Source organism: Mus musculus, chromosome 10, assembly GCF_000001635.26.
Source record: "Mus musculus strain C57BL/6J chromosome 10, GRCm38.p6 C57BL/6J".
Taxonomy (NCBI): Eukaryota; Metazoa; Chordata; class Mammalia; order Rodentia; family Muridae; genus Mus; species Mus musculus.
The window spans coordinates 40423463-40450542 of NC_000076.6; the positions used below are offsets into that span (position 1 = coordinate 40423463).

Consider the following 27080-nt stretch of genomic DNA (forward strand, 5'->3'; position numbering starts at 1 on the left):
TTTCCTGGCCATCCGGATCATTTGTCTTTGAATCAGTGACTAGATCCCATTACTATGTTGCTGCCCTCTCATTTTCTATCCCTTCCTTCCTATTACTGTCATGAACCCACCTATACGGACTTGTGCAGTTTATGAAATTGAATATCTATTATATACATATATAATATATTCATATATACATGTGTATATATGTATACACAATGGGATATGTACACACACACACATATATATGTATATATATGAATAATAAACATAAGAGATTGTTTCCTAAATTACAAATGTATGGGGTAGAAGGGGATTGAGGAAGTAAAAATCAAGAAAGAGGTGGCTGACTGAAGTAGAGAAAGGTAGTGTAAAGTAAGGGCTAAAGAGCTATGTGAAGTCAAATATGATGACATTAGCCAAAGACAAGTGAGCTCCTGTGACTCTGACTGCGCCACAGTCACCATCGGTTTGCCATGGTGATGAAAAGAAAGCCTGAGCTCAGTGTCCCCTGTTCTGCTTTAAACTTATTTATCCTTACATTTTTACTTTATTTGCTGAATTATGTTTCCAGTATTAGCTAGTCATTCTGTGGTTGCTTGCTTTGATCAAAGGTGATTGTCAAAGGATGGTGTTGGCACGTCCGTACCCTTGGACACAAAAACACTCCTTAGAGTACATTCCACAGGACATGGTGGTACAGCTCTGCTCTCAGCTGTGCAGGGGGCTGAGGCAAGATGACCATTTGAACCTAGTAGTTCCAGAGTAGCTAGGACAGTATAGCAATATCTTTTCTAAAATAATAATATTAAATCCATATCTTGAATCTCTCTTATATATATTTGGGCATTGTGGGGTTTTTGTGGTTGTTTTGTTTTGTTTTGTTTTTTAGACAATATTCTAGAATTTTCAGAAACTTTGATATTTAAAAAAAGTCGGGCTGGTGAGATGGCTCAGTGGGTAAGAGCACCCGACTGCTCTTCCAAAGGTCCGGAGTTCAAATCCCAGCAACCACATGGTGGCTCACAACCATCCGTAACGAGATCTGACGCCCTCTTCTGGAGTGTCTGAAGACAGCTACAGTGTACTTACATATAATAATAAAAAAAAAAAAAAAAAAAAAAAAAAAAAAAAAAGTCTGTTATTTTGGTGACCTCTTTATAGATAACACAAAACCAAATTTTCAATCTTAAAAAAATCAAAGACATTAATGATTGTAACTTTGAATGTGGGGCTATTCCAGTATATGAGCTCATTTATAAGAAATTGTTTGTTTTAATGTTACATAGTTGTTTAGAGTTCCCTCTTTGAATTTTCAGAAATGGTATTTTTATTAATTATTATTTTGATAAGTAGAATCCTTTTCAAGTCAGCCATACCAAAAATTGTCTTAGAGATGATAATGGGCACTGGGGAGATGGTTCAGTGGTTAGGACCACTTCCAGAGGAACTAAGTTTGGTTCTAGCACCCAGGTCCATTGACTCACAACTGCCTATTGTAAAAATGTACACTCACATGACACACATACCTTTAAATATAAATTCTTGGTTAGACTATTAGTAGATTATTAAGATTTTTTTTTCTTCTGAGGACACTTTCAGATGGTATCAATATAATATCTCATAGCAGTGGTTTCCCATTTTTTATTTAAGACTGTGTATGTCTGTCTACACTCTCTTTGTCTTTTTCTTCATGCTTAGAACCATTGCTGGCTACTGGCATTTTCTTTTTTTTTCCCCTAGTCTTGTTTCTTGTGGAAAAGATGTTAGTTGCAACTAACAGTTCACTAATGGGTCATGTAGGCTGCAGTTCAAACCCCAGTGCCTTAGAATAGCTTTTCACAAAAATTATTATTTTAAGTACAGAACAGTATAAGCTATAAAACCAAAAGTTACAGTGACTTGTTTCTTCAGTTAATTTTGGTTGGCATTTCAGTAGTGTATGCACAGTCAGACTTCCAAGCACCATGGCAACATCTGTATTGTATCCAAGCAGTATTGTGGTTAAAATGGTAGCGGGCGTTGTGGGGCCGCTGGGTGAGGTGGGATGCAGGAAGTCTTGATTGCGTGCACCTCACGGCATCGCTGGGTGGGCTGCAGGCTGTGAGAAGCTGCAGGACCCTGCTGGGGGAAGGGAGACGACAGGTTCTCACGCTCTTGGACGCCGCAGATGCCAAGGAAAGAATGGAGTAGGGGCCCGTGGGGCTTGCTCTGGCCGGATGAATTCTGAAGGGAAAAGGGCAGGAGAGAGCTCTGGCTGGTTCCGGTGGGGAAGAGAGTCTCTGGCTTGCTCACTCTGCTCCATCGCTCCCACCGCTGGTTGATGAGAAGAGGCAGTCATTGGGATGACTGAAACCTTATCCCACTTTCTCAGGGCAAATACCTTTTGCAGGGAGGAGTGTCTGGGAAGGAGAGCTTTGTTTGGCTAAGCCCCTCAGGCCTTTGGGTACCTCATTAACAAGGAGATCTGTCTTGAGGCTACACCCTCTACCTGCGGAGGTGCTTGGGGCGATGCCCTACTTGACTGATGGCCAGAGAATTATGGAGATCTAGGATCTTGGGTCAGGAGCCCAGTGTCTGGGGGCGTGGCAAATGCCTTCTGTCCTTTGCAGGAACTTCTGTTGGGTCTCCAGGGTTTAAACCTAGCTCAGCCAGAAAACCTGCCTTTCACGGTCCCACTCAGTGTTATAACACTTAAAATTTAAATATTTAACTTTGTACATTTACTCAATTGTTGTGTGTTGAATAGGCTCGGCAGTACCGTGGCCAACGTGTTTGGAGGTCAGAGGACAGCCTTCAGGAGTCTGTTCTCTCCTCCCACTGTGTGGGCCTGGATTGAACTCAGGTCATCGGGCTTAGGCAAGTACTTTACCCCCTAAGCCACCTCGCTAGCCCATAGTATGGAAAATTGTAAACCTTTGTTTTTCTTCTCCTTCAGCAAGAAAGTAGCTACTATAAATAAGTGGCTTCCAAATGCCTTTTCAAAATTTTCATAAGGCTTAAAAAACTCCAGAGAGGTTATATACACCTAGTTTTACTTTTGAAGTTACTGTTATTTCTTAGTGATTGATCATCATCAACCAAACACATGTATCTTACTCTCTGTAGTTTTAATGGCTCTGTGCAAGGCTACATTTCTTTAACTAGTTTAACTTTTGTTTTTGGTTTTTTTTTTTTTTTTTTTTTTTGGTTTTCGAGACAGGGTTTCTCTGTATAGCCCTGGCTGTCCTGGAACTCACTCTGTAGACCAGGCTGGCCTTGAACTCAGAAATCCACCTGCCTCTGTCTCCCAAATGCTGGGATTAAAGGCATGTGCCACTACTGCCTGGCTTCGTTTTTTTTTTTTTTTTTTTTTTTTTAATTTTTATAAGCAATATAACAGGCAGCATGACACCTTGCTATCTTAGATTGGATGGTGTTCACAAGCTTGCTGTTGACTTAGTCCACTAATATTTGAAACACACACTTTGAATCAAAGCTTTAAATATCAAAACTCAGAAATCAAAAAAGCTTGCTTTATAGTGTGTACATGTACACTGTTAGCAATGAGATTATTAAAAATCTTTGTCTCTCCCTCCTGTCCCTGCTCTCACCCATCCTTTCTGACACTGTCTTGATGTCCTCCAGTATCAGTCTTCCAAGGGCTAACATTAAGGCTGTTCATCCACATTTGCCTGATTTTCATCATTATAATGTAATGATTTCTAGCCTTTTAAATCTAATCATTGCTTAGTGTATTTCCGTAAGAGCTTCACATCTGCCAGTTTAGTTCATTTTAAAAGATTGAAGTTGGGCTGACTATACAGCTCAGTGGTTGCATGTCTGACTTTGAACAGACATTGAATATTTCCAACACCACACAAAAATATAATAAACATCACACTGTTAGCGTGAATATAATTTTTTAGCATTCATTGATTAGAAATAGTAGATGGATAGTAAAAAGACATAAATTAAAATTAGTTACTTCATTGTGTAAACCAGCCCTCTGTTTTCTCATAATGCACACGTAGGTTTCTTAGCAGACTGGGAATGAAGTAGTTTTGTGTAACAGAGTCAGTACAGTAGATGTTTCCTGAATTGGGTTCAGTTTAGACCAATGGTTGACTTCTAGTTACCTCTGTTAAAATCTCTGTGAGGTAGTTTAGAATGAAGGATGCACAATTGATTGATCGAGTCTAATTCATTGTGTTTATGCCTCCTCTTGAAGTGTCGTGAACCAGATAGCGTTTAATCATTTCTATTGGTAGTTCAGTGGTTATTAGTTACTAATGCAAACCCTTAGCTATAATTTATAAACAATGGTGTAATTTCTTACAGTACTTGGAGTGGTCACTCAACCATTTAGATTTAGAAGATGGCAGAGGGAGGTAGGGAGGGGGTGAATTAGAATGCTCTTGAGAATTAGGTTTTACTATGCAGACTCCATTGTATCTGTTTCATTTTTCATATTTTAACTTTGCATATTCAAAGTCCTGTTGATTTATAAGAAAGTTTTGAAGTTCTCATATGTAATGTATTACATGGAAGCTTACCTAAATAAACATACATCCTATCACAATAAGGGCGATGTGAACTTATTTATTTTAGACTTTACAGCTTAGATACTGCTCTCAGAGCAAGTATGTGCACAACTTGAAGTCAGAGAGAAGAGCAACCAGATTGTTCAGTAGGAAGAGAAGTAGAGCTCATGTAGCCACCGTAGTAGGAAGAGAAGCAGAGCTCATGTAGCCACTGTATTATGGTCGGCAGGCTCTCCTACTGCAGGGTTTCAGGCACCTGGGAGGCAGCACTGTGCTATTTTCCATCAGGCCCTGTTTCTTTAATGAGTACTTCTTCCTGCCTTGATTGGTTAGCTTTTTTAGGAATGGAAGTAGAACTATATCACTTTCCTTCTCCCTCCCTTCCTCCAGCTCCTCCCAGGTACCCTCCTTTCAACCTCTCCCACGCAACCCCCCCCCCCAAGTTGAAAGCCTCTTCCTTTGATTATTACTATTGTAACATCATCTTCCTTCTTCTTGGATATTCCCATATATATATATAACTATAATATACTGAGTCCATAGTAGTCCTTAGTTGCCTCTAGTTCTTTATCTGGAAGTGTGTGTGACCCCATGGGCTCTCTCCCCTTCTGGTTAAAATGCCTGTTGATCCTTGACATTTGACACTTTATGATGACTAATCTATTTCTAGAGGAGGCTGTTTCAGAGCACTTCCGGGAATTCTGGTTCTTAGGATCTTTCTGCCCCTCTTCTACAACGTTCCTGAGCGATGGCTCAGAACACAGGCGCTCTTTCTTACATAGTTATTATAGCTGCCAGGACTCACCATGTTCCATTGATGTCTGTACTGTGTCTGTTTGTAGTTTTCTGCGATAGTTTCCATTTCATGTAAAGTCAGGCTTCTTTGAGGCGGGGGTGGATGGAACTGACACTTGGTTAGGGTTTCAACTAAAGTACAGTTACAGCTCTCATTTATCAAGAATTTATCTTATGCTATGCATTCTACATAGATTATTGCATGCTTGTTTTTTTTTTAATGTTCTTGCAAGTAATGGTAGTTATGAGTAGAAACTATAATTGGTCAAGAGTTTGGCATTGAGTTTATATACTTAATCACTGTATAGTCATTTATTTGTTATGGGAGCCCGTGTAAGTAGATTATTCTACAAGATTCAGAGTTAAGGAGCTTACTTTGTGTCATGCCGCTAGTAAATCAGAGCTCACTTGCTTTTGTTTCTGCTTGCATTATATGTGGTGCTGTATTATGACAAGTGGAAGTGTGTATATGTGTATGCATAGTGGAACCTTGCATAGTTGGGCTACTGTGCTTATTAAACCTCCTTTCATAGTATGAGTGCCTCCTGCTGGAAGGTTATAATGTAGCCAATATGCTTTTGAAATGCTAGCTTTGAAAAAGCCAGTCAAAGGGGAGGGCATCTAGTTTCACTATTAATTACTAACAATCATTTTAGGATCACTCCCCACTGATATCAGGCAGTCCTCCTAATTTACTATAGAATTCACTGCTTCATTATTATGTTGTTTTAAATTTTATATACTCAGTACTTTCTAAAATAAAGTCATTGGAATGCTTTTACCCAAGAGAAAGTTTGATGGCCCTGTGAGTCATATTGTTATTTAAACACACACACACAAAGAATAGAAAGTTGAATTTATTTTGGGAAAAATAAGTTATTTGAGTATAAGAATTTTAGAGTCCTTTTTAAAAAAAAGAGTCTGGAACCCAAGGGAGTATTATAGACAACACGAAAGGCAATGTGGTAAAAATAGAAATGGGGAGCGTTATAGGCAGCACAAGGAGTGTGGGTGAAAATAGATATGCATGTTGGAATTGGCTTGGTAAAGAGTTCAGGGCTTCAGGAAAGAACTTAAATAGTGCTTTAGAGAAAAATGGTTTAACTTAGATTTTGTATGTGTTTAGGACAGTGAAAAGAGGATGCTTCTTTTTTTGTTTGTTTGTGGTTTTTTTTTTTTTTTTTTTTTTTAAAGATGTATTTATTATTTAGTATATGTAAGTACACTGTAGCTGTCTTCAGACACTCCAGAAGAGGTAGTCAGATCTCGTTACGGATGGTTGTGAGCCACCATGTGGTTGCTGGGATTTGAACTCCGGACCTTCGGAAGAGCAGTCGGGTGCTCTTAACTGCTGAGCCATCTCACCAGCCCTGTGGTTTTTTTTTTGTTTGTTTGTTTTGAGACAGGGTTTCTCTGTGAAGCCCTGGCTGTCCTGGAACTCACTTTGTAGACCAGGCTGGCCTTGAACTCAGAAATCTGCCTGCCTCTGCCTCCCAAGTGCTGGGATTAAAGGTGTGCGCCACCACTGCCCGGCAAGAGGATACTACTTCTTATAATTACTTGTCTGGAAGATGTGTCCATTGAACATCTTGACAAGGTTGCAGTGCAATCAGGTTACCACACTGAGTGTCTAGCAAGGCAGTTAGCGTTCGGTGTGTGTCACAGCCTACTTAACAGCTGTTTAAATGGATCTGAAGCATATTTGTGGTTGCATGGTATCATGTGAAGCAAATATTTATAGAACTAAAGACTAAAGTCCATTGACAAAATAGGATTTTTCCAAGAAGTAGGCCATGGCTCTCTCCTTTCATTGTATCCTTTCTAGATCACCACACACTGGGACAAGGGGAGTTTTAGAGAGGAAGGGCTGTCTTTAGGATAGGTGATGTTTCTTAAAATATCAATAATGTTCATTGTAAAAATCTTTTCAAAAAGTAAAGTGATTGTCATCTCACACGGTGAAACAGGTACTATTGATATTTTGCTATACATTTCATTTTGTAAATAAATTATTTTTATAGATTTTAGAATATTATATCAACATTGTAGCAATATGTAGCATTAAAAATGTATAGTTGGACTGGAGCTATTGCTCTGTGGTTAGGAGCATACACTGCTATTCCAGAGGACTTCCACTGGATTCCAAACCCCCTTGTCAGGTTTCACAACTGCTTGTAACTCCAGCTTCAGGAGATCTGATGACTCTTGTAGTCTTGTCCACAGACTCCCTACAATTTAAATTTTTTAAATTAAAAAAAAAACTTTAGTGTATATATCTGAACCTATAACATATGGATATACTGTAATTATCCATTTTGCTATTATTGAACACTGAGGTTGTTTATGGCTATTTTATTTGTTCTGTAAATAATGGTAGAAGGCTTACTTACTTGTTTTGTTGCAAATTGAGGGTAGTGAATAGACTTTTTGTGTAGTGTTTATCCAGGATCTAATGTTTCGTTTGTAAACTAGTCTTAAAAATACATCTGAGAGCTGATGAGATACTCAGTTGATAAGTACTTATCTCTCAAGCGTGAAGACCTGATTCAGGAGCGTGTCCTTTTTAATAGAGGATAGTTTGTCAAAAAAATCAAAATTTTACAAGGCTATTTATTGTTTTCATGCATAAGAATCACACTGGCTCAACAGATTTAAGTCATTCAACAAGTGTTATTGAGTGCTTCATTATGTCATAGGCACCATTTTGAGCACTGGGACTGTAAAACAACAAAAAGCTTTGCTATTAATAGACAATGACAATAAACAACTTAAAACGATGTCTATTTAAGTAAGTACCTCTGTACAATGACGGTTAAAAGAATGATAATTTTGGAAAGATGGGAAATGAAGGAACCAAGCGGAGGCTATAACTTATTCAAAGGGGACTCTTTAGGACAGGTGTGCATACAAGTTAGGAACATTGAAATAAGTGTGCAAATTGAGGCACAACCAACTTCTTCCGTGGCATCGGAAGGAAAGTCAGAGATGCTGGACAGCACAGACCTCGCCTGACAGTAGACAGGACATTTTCTGCGTTGTGGTCAGTTACCTGCAGTGTGGACTTATGGACCAATCTCCATGGTGCTGGGGACAGGGAGCCAAGATGGTACTCTCCTGGAAGTGCATTTTATTCCATTGAAGTAGAAATGTTTTCCTTTAAATTTCTAAATTAAGAAGCATTAGTTTGAAATTGTAAAGAGGAATACAGAGCTGAAGTATGTTTGAAAGAATATATAGTAATATACTTTTACTTTTAAAAAAAAACTTTACATCTGTCTATTCTTTCCTTTGAAGACAATTTTTAATTTAGTTGTGAAAATCACAGTACTGACTGGAAAGCAAAGTGGCGAAGCGCTAATGACAATTTCAGTAGGAGGGCCAGGGAGGACTTCCTCAGGAAGTGACGGTTGAGACTAGAGTAGAGCAGGCCCCTCCTCCACTTCAAGCCCCTGATTGCCTTTGCCATTTTCCTGAAGATCAGATGGAGTTGAAGACAGGGAAAGTCAAGAGTACCATCTCAGCTTTAGCCATTAGACACTGAAGTAGAGATGCTGCATTTGGGGGAGAGTTGTGAGCAGGAGGCAAACACCATATACAAATTACTTGCATAAGTGTTACTTAAATTCCGTAAAGCAGATGTGTTCAGCAAAACCAAGAACCCCCGAGCTCCTTCAGTGTGCCTGGGATTGTGCCATTCGCTTTTGTCCGAGAAGTCCATGGTTGACAGGGAGGCAAATGTAGACAGTTACTAGGATAAGCTATGCTAACACAAACATGCACCTGTGCAAATGATTCGGCAACGCCAAGTCTGATGTCATTCTGCCTCTTACTGTGCTCCATCACGTTCTCAGCAGCATCCACGAAACATGTACAGAAATCTGTCCAACTGTGGAAACTTTTAATAGTGACTGACTCTCCATTTGATTCCTAGAATTGTGTGTGTTAGGGGAGCACTTTATTTGTCCCTGTCATTGGCTAGGAGCACGTGACTAATGTAGCTTAGATGCAAAGGTAGTCCTACTTGAGCCAATAGCATTGGAGGCTGACACAGTTAGCTGAACATGTACTGTTTTTCCCTCCCCACCCAAGGGGGAAGGACTGTCAGCCTTCCCTGATCTTAAAATAAAGTTGTACCATACAATTGTTATTAGAATTAAATGGGAATTAAACATTTTTATATAATAATTGTGCACATTTTAAGTATTCGATAAGCAGGTAACAAAAAGGAAAAAAATAAACAAAAGTATAATGAGCTTTACAAGACAGGAAGACTGCTTACCAAGAGAGAGGCTGGAGTTCACATTTGGTTGTTTGTTTTGTTTTTCTTTATGTGGATGGGTGTTTTGTCTGCAGAGCACCAGGTGCATGCAGTGTCTGTGAGGAGAGCATCGGAGCTCTCCGGAACTGGAGTTTCAGAGCTGTCATGTGGTGCTGAGAATGGAACCCAGGTCCTCTGGGAGAGCAGCCAGTGCTGTTAACTGCTGACTTGAAAGTTTGAGGCAGGAGGATCACAAGTTCAAAGCCAGTCTGGACTAACATAATTAGGCTGTGCGTGCGTGTGTGCATGCTTGTGTGCGTGTGTGTTTTCTAGAGGCTGAACTCAGGATCTCATATATGCTAGGCAAACATTTTAGTGCTGAACTGTATCATTTTTGCTTTTTATTTTTGAGATGGGGTCTTACTAAATTGCCTAAGCCTTGAATTTATTTTATAGTCCAGATAGCCCTTGAACTTCCTGAGTAGGCCTATGATTATAGGCCTGTGTGAACATGTATGATGAGCTTCTAGCTTGAAAAACAAACAAACAAAAAATGAAGTATGTTTCTCTGTGCCTATTAAGTCTGAATCCCAGTTGAGTGGTCTGGAACTGGCATATTAAAGGCTTTTACCTTGCGCTCACGCTATTTTCTCAAACTGCTGCCTATCATGTGCAGCTGATGAGTTTTCATTTGGGCTGTCCACTTCCTTCTCAGGGTGGGACTAGAAGCTTGTACCCTGTGAAGGCTATTCTTTTTTGTGTGTACAGGACCTCTATGTGAGTCAGCTTTTGTTTATGTGACAGATATTTTAAGATAATCAGATTACTACATGCAAAGCTTTATAGTGTCAGAGATTTCAGGTCATAGCTTTTTGGCTCTTTTGCCTGGAGCCAGAGCATATGGCAGCAGAGGCCTGTTATTCTCATATATTCTCATGCCTTTGGGGTGTAAGGTGGAGAGAGAGGTAGAGGGAGAGGGAGAGAGAAGAGAGAAGAGAGAGAAGAGAGAAGAAAGAGAAGAGGGAGAGAGAGTCAGTCAGTCAGTCTGTCTGTCGGTGTATTTTGAGAGCTGTTTCCCCTTTCATGCTGCTTCCCTCAAAGCCAGGCCCAGTGAGGCATACCTGTCCTTCAGGAAGGAGGCTAAGTCAGGACTGCAGTAAGACCTGTCTCAAAGGATTCTGTTCATGTGGTAATATGTTCTCCTTTCTAATCAAGGAATATTCTCATATATTCTCTTTTTCTATCCTTCCTTCCCTCCCTCCCTTCCTCCCTCTCATATTCAGCTTTTGAGAGAACTGAAGCACCCTAATGTGATCGCATTGCAGAAGGTGTTCCTTTCTCACAGCGACAGGAAGGTGTGGCTGCTGTTTGACTATGCAGAACATGACCTTTGGGTAAGTTTGACCTCCTGTTGTCCTTCTATAGATATGGGGCAAGTATGCAAGCAGAATGTACTACTAATGCACTGAGAAGAAAGCCTACTATAACTCACAGTTCAGAGCAACCGTAGTAAACGTTGGTTTTAAAGATGAGCACTAAGTTTATAGAAATGATGATATCTGTAATATTTAGAAGTAAGAGATCTCGTGCACTCAGCTAAAGACAGTTTGGTAATGTGTGTGGTAAACACTGGTTCCTTTCCTGAGGTGCACACACATTTAATCAAGCATATACTTGTGAGTAGTTAAGTTCAAGTTGATTTCTTACCGTGTTTTGTTATTTAAAACTTTGGTATTTAATACCAAGTAGAAGTATGTATATAGTTTTTAGAATGCCTTATCAATACATAAAAAAGCCAATTCCTAACTAGAGCATTTTAAACATTTTTGTCTCTAAAATTACTAAACAAACAAACCAACCAACCAAATTTGACAGTTAAATTATGGATAAATGTGGTTCCCTATGTTGTAGTTTGCCTTCTATATAAGTGAAAAGATCTGAGTAAGAATAACTTTGACAGGCTTATAAGGTCCTGAATGAACCTTGAAAGTTCATTAGAGAGCCAGTTACTGTGAGCTGTTTCTGGTCTCTACGTGTGCTTGGTAGTCCATGCATGTGTGCACACAAATGAAAACATACACATTTACACACACATACGTACATGCACGCACACACAAAAACCACATAAGTAAAATAGGATAGGTTTTTTTTTTTTTTGAATTATTTTGTTCATCATTAGCACTTAGATGTGGAAATAGGAGAATCAAGAATTAAAGGTCATCCTTGGATATATATAATGAGTTTGAAGTTACTCTGGGCTAACCTGAGGCCCTATCCCAAAACAAAAGTGGTGTTTTTTTTTTCTTTTCTTCATTTTTCTTATTTCTCCTTTATTTCTACAAAGGTTTCTTGACAATGTATATAGCTCACTTTAAACAGAAGTATATGGGCTGATGCTGTGGCCCAGAGTGGTTCAGAGTATCGGCTGTTCTTCATAGGACCTGGATGGGATTTGAGAGTAGGCATAGGCTGGGAAATTAGACACGGCCTGTAGCCTTTTCCTCCCTGGCATTACAGTATTTCATAACCCACATTCACCACGTGACATAAAGTGTGAGAGTTGGTATGGTTCCTACTTTCCTTTATACGGCTCTTCATAGAATGCTGACCTGCAGGGGCAGCCCCGGGAGGAGGCGTGCTTTCCAGCAGTGCAGAGATGCCTTCTGTCTGATGCTATCTCAACACACTGACTTTTTACACACTACTTGCCAGCCTCTTCCTCCCGCCCGCCCGCCCACCCGTCCTCAGCAGACCACCATCGACACGTTCTTAGGCATCTGAATACCCACCCTTCTTACCACTTAGAGGTGATTTACTGACAGCTCTGAATGCTTTCAGTAAATCTGATTATAGACCCATATTAACATGGCCACATTCATCCCAAAATACAGTTTTTTGGATAACCTTATTATTCAGAAATTTTTGTTTCATTAACTTTAAAAGGTAAGTGTAAAATACAGAGCATTTATTTCAGTTTTCATTATGGTGGGATTTTGGTGGAGATATGAGCAGACTATATTATTATAGTATGTTTTAATTTTTAAATTTCAGCATATTATTAAGTTTCACCGTGCATCAAAAGCAAATAAAAAGCCCATGCAGTTACCAAGATCCATGGTTAAATCACTGCTGTACCAGATCCTCGATGGCATCCATTACCTCCACGCAAACTGGGTGCTCCACAGGGACCTGGTAAGCACTTTGCTTTAATTTATGAACATATATTTTCTTTCTCAAATTTAACAAAATCATTCATTTTGGTACAATTAGAACATTAGCTAAGAAAACATTGTAAATACATGCAAAAGGAGAGATTAAAAAGTCACTTATAACCTACAATCAAAAGACTGGGAGCTGACGAAGTGTCGGCTCCCATCTGTAATCTCAGCACTTGAGAAACTGTGGTAGGAGGATTGCCATGAGTTCAAGGATAGCCTAGGCAAATAGCGAAGGTGCCTTCCCCAACTCCTTAAACCTTCCCTCCCTCCCCTTACTCCCTCCCTTCCTCCCTGTCTCCCCCCCTTCTCACCTCCCTCCCTCCCTCCTTCCCCTTTTACACCTTACAAAGTGCAGTAATGCATACCAGTTACTCAGACAGTAAGATAATTTACAACCAGCCTGAGCTACATAGCAAAGACCTGTTTCAATAAAAAAACAAACAAACTAGCTTATCTTGAAACATTTGGTCTCTAATTATTTCTTTAAATCAATGCATGGCTGTAAACTATCAGTGTGACTTTTAACATTAGTAGTGTATAATTTTAATGCTCAGTCAATATGTAAAGCTGTTGGACTTCACTTCAACTTGTTCTATATATAAAAGCACTAATAATGAAAGTTGAGTTCTAATTTTTCATCCCCTCAGGCTTAAATAATGACATTGCCTCTGGTAAAACACACCTATTAGACAGATTAGCCACAATGCAAATGTCTGGTCTTATATTTTAATTTGGTATATGTATAATAAACATTTACTAATAATTGACTTATATGCTAAGTACTCACTTGATTTGCAGGTTAGATTGTTATTTTTTATTTATTATAAACATAAGAGTATAGGACAGTGGTAATCCTGGTACCTTTATCTTTGCAGGTATTATCTTACCCCACATAATTCGATAATACTTTATTTCATTAGGTTTTTGTGATTTTAGATCCAGAAATGATAGGGGCTAGTGTAGGTAGATTGCAGCTCTGTTAGCTGAGGAGAGTTATGCTGCAGAAATAGTGAGTGCATGAAGAGCGGGCGGTGACTATCCCTTGTCAGTCAGACTGGAATCTGCCCAGGACACTTCCTGTTGTGGCATTGGAGTTGAATGATAGTGACCACAAGTCAGTCATTTACCAGCAAGATTTTGCTGACAGGACACTGACATAGCTGTCTCTTGTGAGGCTATTCCAGTGGCTGGCAAATACAGAAGTGGATGCTCACAGTCATCTATTGGATGGAACACAGGGCCCCCAATGGAGGAGCTAGAGAAAGTACCCAAGGAGCTAAAGGGGTCTGCAACCCTATAGGTGGAACAACAATATGAACTAACCAGTACCCCTTGACCTCCTGTCTCTAGCTGCATATGTAGCAGAAGATGGCCTAGTCGGCCATCATTGGGAGGAGAGGCCCTTGGTCTTGCAAAGATCATATATGCCCCAGTATAGGGGAATTCCAGGGCCAGGAAGTGGGAGTGGGTTGGTAGGGGAACAAGGCAGGGGAGGGTATAGGGGACTTTTGGGATAGCATTTGAATTGTAAATGAAGAAAATATCTAATAAAAGATTCAAATTGAAAAAAAAGAAACTTCGATTTAAAAAAAAATAAGGATTATGAAGATCTTTAAGTCTCCTAGCATCCAGTTCTGTATTTACCATGAGTTAATTACCACATTCTGAATGCTTCAGAGACACGTGAGGTTGTTCTGGAGTGACCGGCCACGTGGTCAGCATTTAGATCGCTGTTTTCAAGGTTCCAGTCACATCTGAATCATTAGTGAGAATCTTTTATTCAGGGTTGGTTTGAGTGTTCATCTTGTTTTACAGAGTTACTGTTTTGTTCTCAGTGGAATAGTTTTCTGACAGTCCATGGACACTAATCAGTATAACTAGGACTCCGATTTTCTTGTTTATTTGCTGTCTGTCTGCAGTGTCCTCTCTCTTGGTTACAGCACCAGCCTCCTCTTGGCATCCAGACTTTTGGCCTTTTTTGTAGTTTACATCTAGAACACGGCATTGTCAAATTTATATTCTCTCTTCTTCTCAGCTGTTTTTACCCCCTGTAACCTCTTCCTTGTTCAGGCCTTTATTCCATCTGTCTTTTATCATGTTACAGCTTCTAAATGTGTCTACTACATTAACTCCTTTAACAGTCTTTCTCCTTCCAGTCCATGTAGACCTGGTAACCATGTATTAGCCTTTCAGGAACTTTGGCATAAGTACAGTTTTCAGGATCTTACTGAATATAGCTCTACTGACTTCAGACACTCCCCTGACCCCATCCCTTTCTGCTTGCCTTCTACTATTGGTTATTCCTACATTGTCCTGAGATTTCTTGCCTTAATGGCTTGCATTTCCTTGTCTTATTCTTGTCCTTGTCTCTCCATACTCAGATGTGCTTGTCTTTCGAGGCTCTGTAGCAGTATTTAAAACTTAGCTCTGGAGCCACCTCAGCAGTTAAGCACTGGCCGCTCTTGCCAAGGACCCGGGTTTCATTCCCAGCACCCACATGGCAGCTCACAACTGTCGATCACTCCAGCCCCAGGGGAGCTGATGCTGTCTCCTGGCCTCCACGGGCACAAACAAACGTGCACAAAAATGTATGAATAAATATAGTAAAATTAAATGAACATGAATAAATATAATAAACTGAAATACATTTTTAAAAATTAAAGCTTTTTAAAAATATTCCAACTCAATTTTGAGATGAAATTTTGTTATACATTCTTGTTATATTTCATGTTCTTTTGTGGTATTGTTTATATCATGTAGATGCCTTAGATCAGTGGTTATAAACCTGTGGGTTGCAACCCCTTTGGAGGTTGAACAGCCTTTCACAGGAGTCGCATAAGGCCATCAGAAAACATACTTACATCATAATTCATAACAATAGCAAAATTACAGTTATGAAGTAGCCATAAAAATGATTTTATGGTTGGGGTCACCACAACATGAGGAACTGTGGCTCACACGCCTTTAATCCCAGCACTTAGGAGGCAGAGGCAGGCAGATTTCTGAGTTCAAGGCCAGCCTGGTCTACAGAGTGAGTTCCAGGACAGCCAGGGCTACACAGAGAAACCCTATCTTGAAAAACCAAAAAAAAGGAAGGTTGAGAACCACTGTCTTAGATCATCTCCCAGACTACGGACTAACATTTTTGAAAAGGCAGGGGTTTGATCCTTCTTATATACAGTAAATATTGTAGAAATAGCAGAATTTGAAACACTGTCCTCCATGAACTTTTAGTGTGTGTGTGTGTGTGTGCGCGTGCGCTTGTACATAAGAGAAAAATGGGAATGATACAGGTGCACCTGTATCAGAGGCCCTCAAAGGAGGTGGGGACTAAGAGGAGCGTCAGGACCTACCTGTGCACCAACAGATTTAACCCAGGGAATAGGATGGTAGGTCCTCCAGGTGCATACTCAGGGCTGCGATTCAAGCCAAGAAGATCTCTGTGTGTGGTGCAAGGGGGGGGGGGGTGCGGTGGGGGGAGGCGAGGCTTGACCTGGACTTTGACACAGAATTTAAAAACTTAAGGAGGGAAGGAATGCTGGTTATAAAAAAATTGAAATAAGAAATTGTAAGGTGAGAAGGCACTTATATTATCTCAGAAAGGACATGGATTCTGCCTGGCTCAAGTAGGAGTAAATGGTGTAATGTAAAGAAAAACAAAAATACTCGGGTTACAGCTGGGTCTGGAGTTTATTCAGAGGGTTGGTTTGTTTTAAGATCCTGAAACTTTGTGATCAAAAGAATGGATTCTTCCCTGATTACAAAATGTTTTTTTTTGTCCATAGGGTGAGCCCAAGTGTTTTCAGGAGTAGGATATTTAATCCATACATTTACATTGTCACAGTGGAGAAATGGAAAGTGTATAACATAAGGGTTTGTTTTTTAAAAGGAGATGGAGATATATGAAATTGATTGTAGTGGGCTGAAGACTAGCGCTATTCTATGAGACTCTGGAGAGCTTTTAACTGCGCCGTTTCCCTTTGCTTTAGACCATTTGTGAGTCACAACTGTGTCTTTGTACTTACTGTCTCTAGCTGATGATTTCATAGGAAATCATGCAAGTACATTATGAGAAAAAATATAAACTTGCTGCTTGATAATATAAAGAACGGAAATTGAGAGTAGCTAAAAGCTAAGGTTCTAGAGTTCATATACAGAATCATTAATCTTCAAAATGATTTTTTTAAATTTATTTATTATTATACATAACTACACTGTAGCTGACTTCAGACACACCAGAAGAGGGCATCAGATCTCCTTACGGGTGGTTGTGAGCCAGCCACCATATGGTTGCTGGGATTTGAACTCAGGACCTTCAGAAGAGCAGTCAGTGCTCTTACCTGCTGAGCCATTTCACCAGCCCCTCAAAATGATTTTTTAAACTGTGATTTTTTTCATGTCTGGAACAGTATTTCAGGTATATGATTTAGATCCTAGAATGTCATACAAAAGCAGAGAATTTTAAGCCACTTAAAAGATTATTTGGGTCGAGGAATTGGCTTTAAAAGGAAAGGCGAAAGAGCTAAATGTATTTCTCTTGGCTGAGAGACAATGAAGGAGAGGCGTAAGTCTATAAATATTGAACGTGTAAACAGAGAGTGAGCTGTATCTTAGGTTCAGCAGGCAGGCTACATCGCAGAGGAAGATGATGAGGTGCCGGGTGACTGTGCTCATGGGATTGCCGCTCGGGCTGGGGAGGGCCAGGATGGAGCTGGCAGCCTTTAGTTAGCAGTGGTGAGCTTCCTAGAGCAGAGTGCACACCTCACTGCCCCTGCCCTGCTGCTGCCTCAATGTGTGTGTTCGTAAGCACGTGAGAAGGTTGTCTGCAGGCAGAGCATGTGACACTTAACACAGACAGAGCCATGCTGGCCGACAGCAGCACCAAGTAGGTCCACTGGTCCTCAGTTTTAGCGCATTACTCCCAGGTCTGCGCCATGTGTGACCTACAGTTAGACTGTCTTTCCTCTCTCATATGCTAGAGCCCAGCACCTGCTCAGCTCTGGGCTTTACTGAGTGAAGACGGGAGCGAATGCTCGGGCCTGGCCTGGCTCTTCTCTTTCAGACAGTATTTGTGCAAGTTCTGTCCTACAAGTTCAACTTGCACTATGAGGTGTTGGTTTTTTGTCTTTTGTTTTATATTAGTGAGCTGAATTTATATTTGTTTAAAGTTCAGAGGGGCTCTAGAGACGGCTCAGGTTGAGTGTTTTGCTGCATTTGTAGAGGACCAGGTTAAGTTCCTAGCACCCAGATGGCTGCTCCCAACCATTTGTAATTCAAGTTCCAGATCTACACTTTTTCTGGTGCCTCGGGCTCCACACATACATGTGGTGCACACACATACATGTAGACAAAACGTGCATACAGATAAAAAGTAAATTAATCTCTGTAAATAAAAAGTAGAGGATAGCAGTTTCTAAGCTAGCCATTAGACTTCCATTCCCTTTCCTGTGTATGGAGGTCTTGGAGTTTATGCAGTTGGCTCCCTACCTTAACACTGAACTTCTGAAATCCTCCTGCCAGCCCTTCCAGAGGCCCTCTGGACAGTCCTCATTAATTCACCAGCGCTCCAGACGTGCCTTCCTCCCCAGCATTCCTTCAGCCTGACCCTCTTTGTAGCCTCTCTGCTTAAGCAGAGCTCAGATGTGTGGGGATCATCCTTCCTGGTTTCTAAAGGGTTAAACGCCAGTCCATGTGTCCTGGAGAGTACATCTGAATACTACAAATATTTCACCAAGTCTTAATATTTAAAATATGGAAATTTTAAAAAGTTAACTAACATCAAACCTAGTAAGTGCTTTGAACAGCTTAGTTTTCATTCTTCCCTCTTAAATGAGATATTACTGAGAGGCTCTAGAGGCAAGAATGCTATGCTAGTCAGATGACTTTCTATTGTCATTTGATTTATTAATTGTAGTTAGAGAGAGTTACTACAGAAGATAGTACTTATCTGAATGGACTTAACTGGTCTGCAATGTTTTAAATGTCATCTTGCCAGGGCAGGGCTGTGAGGCAGTAGGGCAGGGCTCTAAGCTGACAATAGTGAAGAAAGCTATGCATGCCCTGTGGCTAACTGCCTGAGTTCCTGCACTGACTTCCCTAAGATGATGAGTAGACTGACCTGATTAGAAAGCCAGGCAAACCTTTTCTTTCCGGTTGCTTTAGTTAGGTTGTTTGTCCCAACAACAGAAACAAAACCAGAGCACATACTGATAAACAAAAAAACAAGAATGGCAGAGCTCTGTCTGCAGAGGAAGTTTCCATAATCCCCAGGAAGGATTAAGCTTGATAGTGTGAATGGGCCTGGGGCCTTGATTGGCCTTGAGGTGGAGGGGAGCGAGCTCTAGACAGAGCAGTGTGGGATAGGGAGAAGTAAACATGGTCAGGCCTTAAAGGGAAGGAGAGGCTTCCTGGAGAAGACCTTGGTTAGGAGTAAGAATGAGAAAAGTGTGTGGGGTGACTTGGGAGAAGGGAGGAGGCAGCACCAGCCAGCCAGCCGCGAGCCGGGAGGGGACACTTGTGCTGGTGAATTTTTTGCCAACTTGACACAGGTAGAGTAATCATCTGAGAAGTGGGAGCCTCGAAAGAGAAAGCACCTCCAAAAGATAGGGCTGTAGGCAAGCCTTTCTGGCATTTTCTTAATTAGTGATAGACGTGGAAGGGCCCAGCCCACTGGTGCAGTGCCGCACCTGGGCAGGTGACCCTGGGCGCTATAAGAAAGCAAGCTGAGCAGGCTGAAGGGAGCAAGCCAGTAAGTCACACTCTTCCATGGCCTCTGCTCCAGTTCCTGCTTTGAGTTCCTGCTTTGAGTTCCTGCTCAGACCTCCCTCAGTGACTTTGAGTATGATCTGAGCTAGAGTTACAAGATGAAATAAAGCTTTTCCACTCTAAGTTGTTTGTAGCCAAGGTGCTTTATCTAGGTAATAGGAACCCTAAGAAAGTTGGTAGTGGGGGTGGGGATGGGGAGGGGTTAATCCAGGCGGTGTACATGTGCACATTTGCACACACACAAAGACACATAAACAAAAATAAAAATAGCTACAAAGAGAAAAGCAGACAAAACCAAAGGCCATAGACAGGAGCAGGAGCCTTAAGGTTTTGAAGGAGGCTGGTTATATTAACACTAAACTAGCCATCAATCTTGATGGCAAAATTTATATAAAATGCTATTTCCACTTTAATTACAAGTTGATAAGTTGTGATAAATGGTTACCCAGGTGGTCACCAGTACTGGCAGTGTTCAGATCTCTTATTGAGCACTCAGGGATCTCTCACGTAAGACTGACACACTTTGCTTTCTTCAGGTCACGGGTGACGGTTCTATTGTCCTCTGAGCGTACATTGACTTGTAGAGGCAAGGAACTGAGTCAGTGTGCCTAGAGATTGCCAGAGCTGGCCTGGGGAGAGTCTGCGGGAGGCCTGAGTGTTCAGTTAGAGAGAGCTCAGTTTGCCGCTGTTCTCTGATACGCTTTATTTCTTTTATAATGAGAATGAACAAGACACACAGATAAAAATTAAACTAAATAAAAAGTAAAAGAGGAAGAAGCAAGCCCGTAGATGGGGCTTTGGACTGTGAGGGCTGTGACTAACCCTGGAACAGAGACATTGTTTTTCTAAGTTAATTTTATTTGAATGAGTGTCATAGATGCAAATAGAAAACTTTTTTGTTGTTGCTTCTGTGGGATGTATTTCTTAATGCTGAACCTGAATGCCGGTGCGGTGTTATTGCTGCTGCTGATAGCAGTGTGCAGTATAGTTTTATTTTCTCCTCTGGACTTTGAAGTGTATTAGGTAAATAGCCTTCCAGATACATGCACTTCTTTTGCACCGAGCTTTTTTTTAAATGTTGCTTTTTTTATTGGTTCTTGTTAGAGAAGAGAAAACCATATCCTGCTGTTCAGGCCTACGATCACTTCTGAATAGCAGACAAAGAAGTCCATTGTTAATGCTGGCAGTGCTAGGCTGGCAGGCATTGTTGAATGTGAGTACTAGGTCGGATTAACATAACTGATATATTACAGATAAGACCAGCCTGGTTTTAAGGTAAAATGAAACTAGTCATGTACTTAGAATTACACGTTTCTAATTTACACATAGCTTACATCACCTATAGACACAAAACGTAAAAGGGAAGACTTTCTTGCCTACAGATACATTAGAAATACATTTTCAATAATGGCTAGGTGCTCCAGATAAAGAAGCCTTTTACCCTACAATGTGCCTAATATGTACTAGACACTGTTCTGAGCACTTGGGAATGTAAGAATCAATAACACATAACCTTTCCCTCATTGGATCCATTGTGGGGAAATTTATACACAGGTAGTCATAAAAATGCTTTAAAAGAAACTACAGGGTAGGGTTGTAGTTCACAGAGAACTCTTACCTAGCCATGAGCAACAAGGCTCTCATTCCTAATACTCAAGTGCTCTCCCTTTCCTTCTCCCTCTCCCTCATACCCAGACACACTCAGACACACACACAAACCCAGACACATACACCCCCCCCCCCACACACACACACACCATTCAAGGACTAGCTCAGCGTACAGTACTGAGAACACGGAAGTGGAGCCTAAGCAGCTGGGTGAGGGCCTTGGAACACTGCACATAAGCTCATATGGTGAAAGCAGTGGGTCTCGGAGCATTGCAGGCAGAAGAAATGGCACCAATAAAGATGTAGACTAAGAAACTACCGACAGGTTGGTATCACTGCAAAAGAGAAAAGGCAAAAAAGCAAGGAAGACCAGTTATGGTGGATCCTAATTGTTGTCTTTAAAATATGGGTTTTCCTAGGCCAGTCAAGTTTTTAAGCGAGATGGCTCAGGGTTATGGAGCTGGTATGGACTCATAGGCAGCAGCTCTATCAAGTAGCTGTAGTCAGCTGGTGAGAAAACATGAAGCTCTGAGCAAGCTGATGAGTAAAAAGAGGAGGAAAGGCCATTGTGAATACTTAGTTCTTAAGAAGCAGAGGAGCAATGACTAGATTCAAGGACAGGGCCAAGGTCAGACTTCTGCTTTTGTTGACCCAGGAATACTAGGAAAAGACAGTTTTGTTAGGGAGAAGGAAAAATTAATCTTAGATGGAAGGAGTTTATGGTACTTGTGAATATGATCTATTTCTAAGATAACATGGGAGATTAGAGACCTAGTAGTCTTAATTTGGGGATCATTAGTGTACATGTGGTTTTTGGAACCCCGGAATAAAATCCAAAATTTTAAAACATATCAGAAATAATCTTAGTATATTTTAGGGTGTTCATTCATCTCTTGATACTTCTATTAAAATTGGGATGTTACCCATCAAAGGACACTTGTACCTAACCCCATAACTAGGTAGATTGTGAGTGTTCACCATTGGGAACGTACTTCATATTTTGTTCCATAGCCGACTAGTGTATGGCAGGGCTCTGTTCTCTAATGTCTAGAAGCGTGAAGTCGCATTCTTGCATTTCGCACCTCTGCCTTTCCCATCCCTCTTCCCCACTCCTTTCCCTTTGGCTTTTTGTTTGCTGGCTTGTTTGCTTGTTTTGCTTTGTTTTTAGGTAGCCTTAGCTATCTGGGAATTCATAGAGTTATATTTGCCTCTGCTTCTCAAGTGCTGATATTAAGGGAGTATTCCACCATGTCCAGCAATCTCTATTTATTCGTTTGTTTGTTTGTTTGGAGATTGGCTCTCGTTTCCTAGACTAGCCTTGAATTTGCTAAGTAACCAAGAAAGACTTTGAACCCTGCATCCACTTCCCAAATGCTGGGATTACTGGTTTAGTCACTGTGCCTTGCTGTATTTTTAAATGCTCAGCTATCCAATTAATGAAGTTTTTTATGGTATAGATAATTACGGTAGAGTAATGTCTGCAAATGACTACTCTGTTTGTTCAAGAAAAGAAAGCACAGTGCTTCCTGTTGGGTAGTTATTTGTTCTGTAGCACAGAATCTTATTTGTTCAGGGGAACAATGAAGAACAGTGTGCAAAATAAATATCCTGGGATTTGACTTCTGTATCAAATGTGAGGGGAATTGTACCACACTGTATTTAAATGAAAGCATAGTTGTAGCCATTAATATCAGGCCAGCATTGTCCATTGTTACAGCAACTAACCCAACTTAACTCTGAGTCCCTGTCCCTACCATTCAAGACTGGGTCACTCGTGTGTCTGCTGTTGGTCTTTGGTGCTGTTAAGAGTCATACTGAGATTCCCAGATATGCTGAAGTAGGGAGTGCAAAGCAAACGGAGTAGAATGTTTGTGGATTGCTGTGGTTGTTCTATTTATGATAAACCAATTAGCTGAAGGAAATTTAACCCTGCGAAATAATTGATCCTATAAACAGAAAAGCAGATCAGGAGTACATATAAAGTATCCTGTGTAGGATTAAGAATTACTAAATTCTGTAGAAATATGAATATTAAAGGACTAGCCCTGTATAATCATGCTACTGTTGCATATTTTCATGACTTGCCTTTAGAATAGAATTTAACTAAAACCCTGTAGCTTTGATTTTTGTCTGTTTGATTTTATTGCTGATAACTTGAGGCATCCAGCTTCTGCCATTTCTGCCGTTTCTATGGCAACTAAAGTGTGCAAGCCCAGCAGTATCACTTTCTTTCACAGCTGGCATTTTGTGTTCACAGTAAGGAGAAGAGTTTTGGTGAAGCGTGCGGGTCTGTGCTAATTGGGATGTAACTGGGTCAGAACAATTTTGGTTTGCTTTTTTTGTCTGTTAAGGTTTGTGGTGGTTGTGTTAGGTTTGGGTATTGAATACCTCAATTCCTTTTTATTATTAATTTATTAATAGTAGTATGTAAATAAAAATATATTAATTATTAAAGTTAGTCTGTTAATAATTAAAAACTCAGAGACACAATCCAGTATGAAATCTTGAGAATGGGATAGAGTTGTTCTAAGCCTGGTTTCGTAGCCCTCTATACCCTGATTATTTCTATCTTTAAAAAGTGTGAAAAAATTCTCTGAAGAGTTAACCATATTTTACCAGTGGATGGCCATATTTGCTTGTTCTGAGGGGACAGCAGGCAATCCCACTTAAGGATGAACAATGACTGGGTAATTGTAGTTATTGCCACCTGAAGGCCACCCTGGGAGTGCTGCTCAGGCTCTGCATTCCTTTCTTGGCTTGTACAAGAATTGGTAGGACGCCCCTGCTCCAGGCCAGCTACTGCCCCTGCCTTCATGTCAGCCAGCACATGGTTCATGGGCTTTGAGTATGCGGTCACAAGGACACCCTGGAGCCTCCTGCTCTTCCCTGCAGGCTCATTTCATGGTGGTGCCAGCACTGTTTTTCAACATAACCTGACCACAAGAACTCCTAATGAGCTAAGTGGCACAAGCCTATTTCCTGTCCTTACATTTTATTTATTCTATGAAGCTATTTGTCGTTCCCAGGTCACAGACTTTGTTGTACTTATATCTTAGAATTTTAAAGTGCTTTAAAAATCTCAGACCTTAGGAGTTACAAGTGTTATGGGAAAGAGTATGCAAAATAGCTTGTACAATAGGATGATGTTACAGTGTAAGCATCATGACCTGTCAGAGGTTCTCACTTACGGCCTTCAGAGGCTTCCTTTGAGTTTGCCTTTGTCTTCTTTACACTAACTTGTTTATTTAGGACACCTTGGCTTCTGTAATTGAAGAAAAACTACTTTTACTGGGCCACCAGTGACCTACTCATTCATTCTGGTCATGTCCTCAGATTTCTTGTTTACATCTGACAGGCACGCAGAGGGGCTCTGTGCACTCTAGATGCTCGCTCATCTTTTCTCCTCTGACCTTTCTCCAGCTTCCTGCCTCCCCTCCTCTCAAGCTCCCTGCTCACCTGCACCTCTGTGGCAGCCCTCTGCCACTCTGGAAATACAGACTCAAGAATGTGGCCAGTTTTTGTTACTCAAAGAGCTTGTGCTAAAAAGTGGAACCACTTGAAACAGGAAACAAAGCCTTCCTTGGTTTCCTTTTTATACTGGCCATCCTTCTAGTCTGCCTTGTAACCGCCTTGCTTCTTCAGATCTTGTAGCTCACCAGGAACGTGTTTGCCTGGGATACTCACGTTGCTCTTTTTCTCCCTAGATGCCCCTTCCCTGAGATAGCCAGGTGTCACGCTCCCTCCTGCACTGCCTTCAGATCTTATACCAAATGCTACCTCCTCAAAGGGGCTTTCTCTGTAGAGTATAAAATAATGCTTAAACCCTTGAAGACAATGCCTTTCAATCCCATTCCTTGTTTTCTTGGTTGTCCCATCATCTTAATAGGCACATGCAAAAATGTTTGCTATATTTATGTATGCTAGACCCATAAAAATACCATGACCTAAGAACCTTCCACTTAGCAAGTGGAGAGTGCTTGCTTTGTTTTCTCCCTGTCCTAGGATCTTCCTCTTCCTACGACTTAGCAGATGGCCTAGATTTTGAAACATTTATTCTCTTCAGTCTAAAAATAGGTTTAGCTTACTGCGCGTAAGCTTAAATACCACATTTATCTCTGCTTGGGTTTAAGCTATATGAAATAGTGTCCTGTTACAAGTATCATTTAAGACTTTCTTTTTTCATGCAGTATAATACTTCCAATATTAACAGTGCATTAATTGATATGTCAATAATTTTCTTAAAATGAAGAACTGCATCACAAACATTCTCTGGTATGATGTAAAAGTGAAATTATGGATTCAAAGTGATTCACTTACTCACTTTTGCAAGATTATGCCAAATTATTTTCCAAACACATTGTGTCAGTGCATTCCCAGTCGACTGGACGGAGTTAGCACGGCTGCGCTTCTGTTGCTCAGGTGTGTTTTTGGAAGGATAAAAAGGATAGAGGATAAAAAGGATAGAGGATGGGGCTGGTGAGATGGCTCAGCATGTAAGAGCACCCGACTGCTCTTCCGAAGGTCCAGAGTTCAAATCCCAGCAACCACATGGTGGCTCACAACCATCCGTAACGAGATCTGACTACCTCTTCTGGAGTGTCTGAAGACAGCTACAGTGTACTTATGTATAATAAATAATAAATCTTAAAAAATAAATAAATAAAATTAAAAAAAAAAAGGATAGAGGATAAAAAGCCACCTCAGTGCTCCTGCTGACTTAGGGCAACATCTTTCCATTTGTTTTTTATTAAAATAGATTTTTTTGCTATAGTTTCATGTCAAAATTTTTTTTTCTATTTTTCAGTTGACTTTTCATTTTGACTTCTAGAAGGTATCTTATAAATAGTTACCCTGTTTGTGTTGAGGACTTAATTTTCTTTGGTTTTGATGATTTGAGATTTTCTTAATGTAGCAAAATTTATCAGTCTTTTGTGTTAAAAAATTTTAATGTCTTCATAAAGAAATTTGCTCAGGGATGGAGAGATTGCTCAGTAGTCAGCCGTTGCTTCTCTTGCAAAGGACCTAAGTTTGGTTCCTAGTACCCACATTGGGTAGCTCACAGCCTCCTCCAACTACAGCTCAAGCGGGTCTGACATCTTCTTGCTTCTGTAGACACTGTATTCGTGTGCACAGACACACCCACACGCACACAGTTAAGAATAAAGTAAAAAGAAACCTACACCAAATGTCATAATGTACCCGCTGAGGCAGGTGCGTCCTGAATCTGAAACCAATTTGAGTTAGATGAGTTATAGGCCAGCTGGGCTCTGTAGAAAGTTCTTGTTTTAAAGAAAGAGAGAGAGAGAGAAAGGGAAAGGGAAAGGGAAAAAAGAAAGGAAAGGAAAAAGGAAAGGAAGGGAAATTTTTTTGTATTTTTTATTCAAACTTTTGGCCTTTATTTACATTTTATTACTCTTGAAATTGAAGTGTGTGTGTGTGTGTGTGTGTGTGTGTGTGTGTGTGTGTGTGTGTGATGAGGGAAGGACTCATTTTATTTTTTTCCATCTTTGGGTGACCCTTTCCTTCATCATTTTTTAATAGTTTCTCCACTGACTTCAAGTTCATATTTTGGTCCTGGGTGGTTTTCATTTTTGTATAGCTTCTCCTTTTCCCTTGAATGCTTTAGAAGTGTTTTTTAAGTTTCCAAATATGTGATATTTTGGCTTATGTTTTCATAATTGACCTTAAAAGTGTGTGTGTGTGTGTATGCTTGGATATATGCACTCTCATCATAAGCTGGTGCGTGTGCCCTCGGAGGCCAGAAGTGGGCATCAGACTCTCTGGAGCTAGTTGCAAGTTGGCTGACATGGGTTCTGGGAACTGAACACCCTAGAAGAGTGACAAGCACTTTGAACTGCTGGGCCATGTCTATGTTATATATTGTGAGCGTGTCTTTGTAGGATTCCATGAGCATGAAGTGATTACGCTTGT

General features: G+C 40.5%; 1 protein-coding gene across 6 annotated transcripts in view; it reads left to right on the plus strand.

The window, feature by feature from the left end:
- Cdk19 (cyclin-dependent kinase 19) overlaps window positions 1–27080 on the plus strand; it is a 134532-nt gene that overhangs the window by 74176 nt on the left and 33276 nt on the right. For 5 of the 6 annotated variants that reach the window (XM_030245390.1, NM_001168304.1, NM_198164.3 and 2 more), the window contains 2 exons: window positions 10842–10952; window positions 12610–12750. Coding sequence is in view for 4 of the 6 variants with exons in the window: in NM_001168304.1 (NP_001161776.1) it covers window positions 10842–10952; window positions 12610–12750 (252 nt within the window). In the remaining 2 variants the exon portion in view is untranslated. Of the gene's footprint in view, window positions 1–10620; window positions 10715–10841; window positions 10953–12609; window positions 12751–27080 lie in introns of those variants that run through there. The other variant, XM_017314164.2, reaches the window with a different exon arrangement.